The sequence below is a fragment of the Meleagris gallopavo genome, unplaced genomic scaffold (assembly GCF_000146605.3).
Source record: "Meleagris gallopavo isolate NT-WF06-2002-E0010 breed Aviagen turkey brand Nicholas breeding stock unplaced genomic scaffold, Turkey_5.1 ChrUn_random_7180001900120, whole genome shotgun sequence".
NCBI classification, from domain to species: domain Eukaryota; kingdom Metazoa; phylum Chordata; class Aves; order Galliformes; family Phasianidae; genus Meleagris; species Meleagris gallopavo.
In genome coordinates this window covers 1-442 of record NW_011163399.1, presented here as the reverse complement: position 1 = coordinate 442, position 442 = coordinate 1, and the positions used below count along the sequence as shown (strand labels likewise).

At 69.2% G+C, this 442-nt stretch overlaps 1 protein-coding gene across 1 annotated transcript; it reads right to left on the bottom strand.

Moving 5' to 3' along the window:
• Positions 1 to 4: 4 nt before the first annotated feature.
• On the bottom strand, positions 5 to 436 carry LOC104916462 (CCAAT/enhancer-binding protein alpha-like; the record flags this gene model as incomplete). Its single annotated transcript, XM_010727501.1, has 1 exon — positions 5 to 436. A coding segment is annotated over exon 1 (357 nt), but the record flags the coding sequence as incomplete, so codon positions are not given.
• Positions 437 to 442: the final 6 nt, after the last annotated feature.

Sequence of the window (442 nt, the reverse complement as noted above, 5' to 3'; positions counted from 1 at the left end):
GCGGCTGCTGCTGCGGGTGGTGCCCCGGCGCCGAGGCGGCCGCGCCGGCCCCGTGCATGCCGTGGAAATCGAAATCCCCGGCCAGGGCGGCCTTGTGCTTCTCCTGCTGCTTGCTGTGCTGGAAGAGGTCGGCCAGGAACTCGTCGTTGAAGGCGGCGGGGTCGATGTAGGCGCTGATGTCGATGGAGTGCTCGTTCTCGCAGATGTCGCCGAGCTCCGCACCGCCCGCAGCAGGTGCCGCCGCCGAGGGAGCCTCTCTGTAGACGTAGGCGCTGGCGGGCAGGGGAGTCTGGAGCTGGTGGTGCTGGCCGCTGCTCATCGGGGGCCGGGAATCGACCTCGTAGAAGTTGGCTTGCTCCATGAAGCACCTACAGCCTGCCGGGCATGGTGAAGGGCTCCGGCAATCCAGGGTTCGGACGGGGCGGCGGCGGCTCTGCCAAGC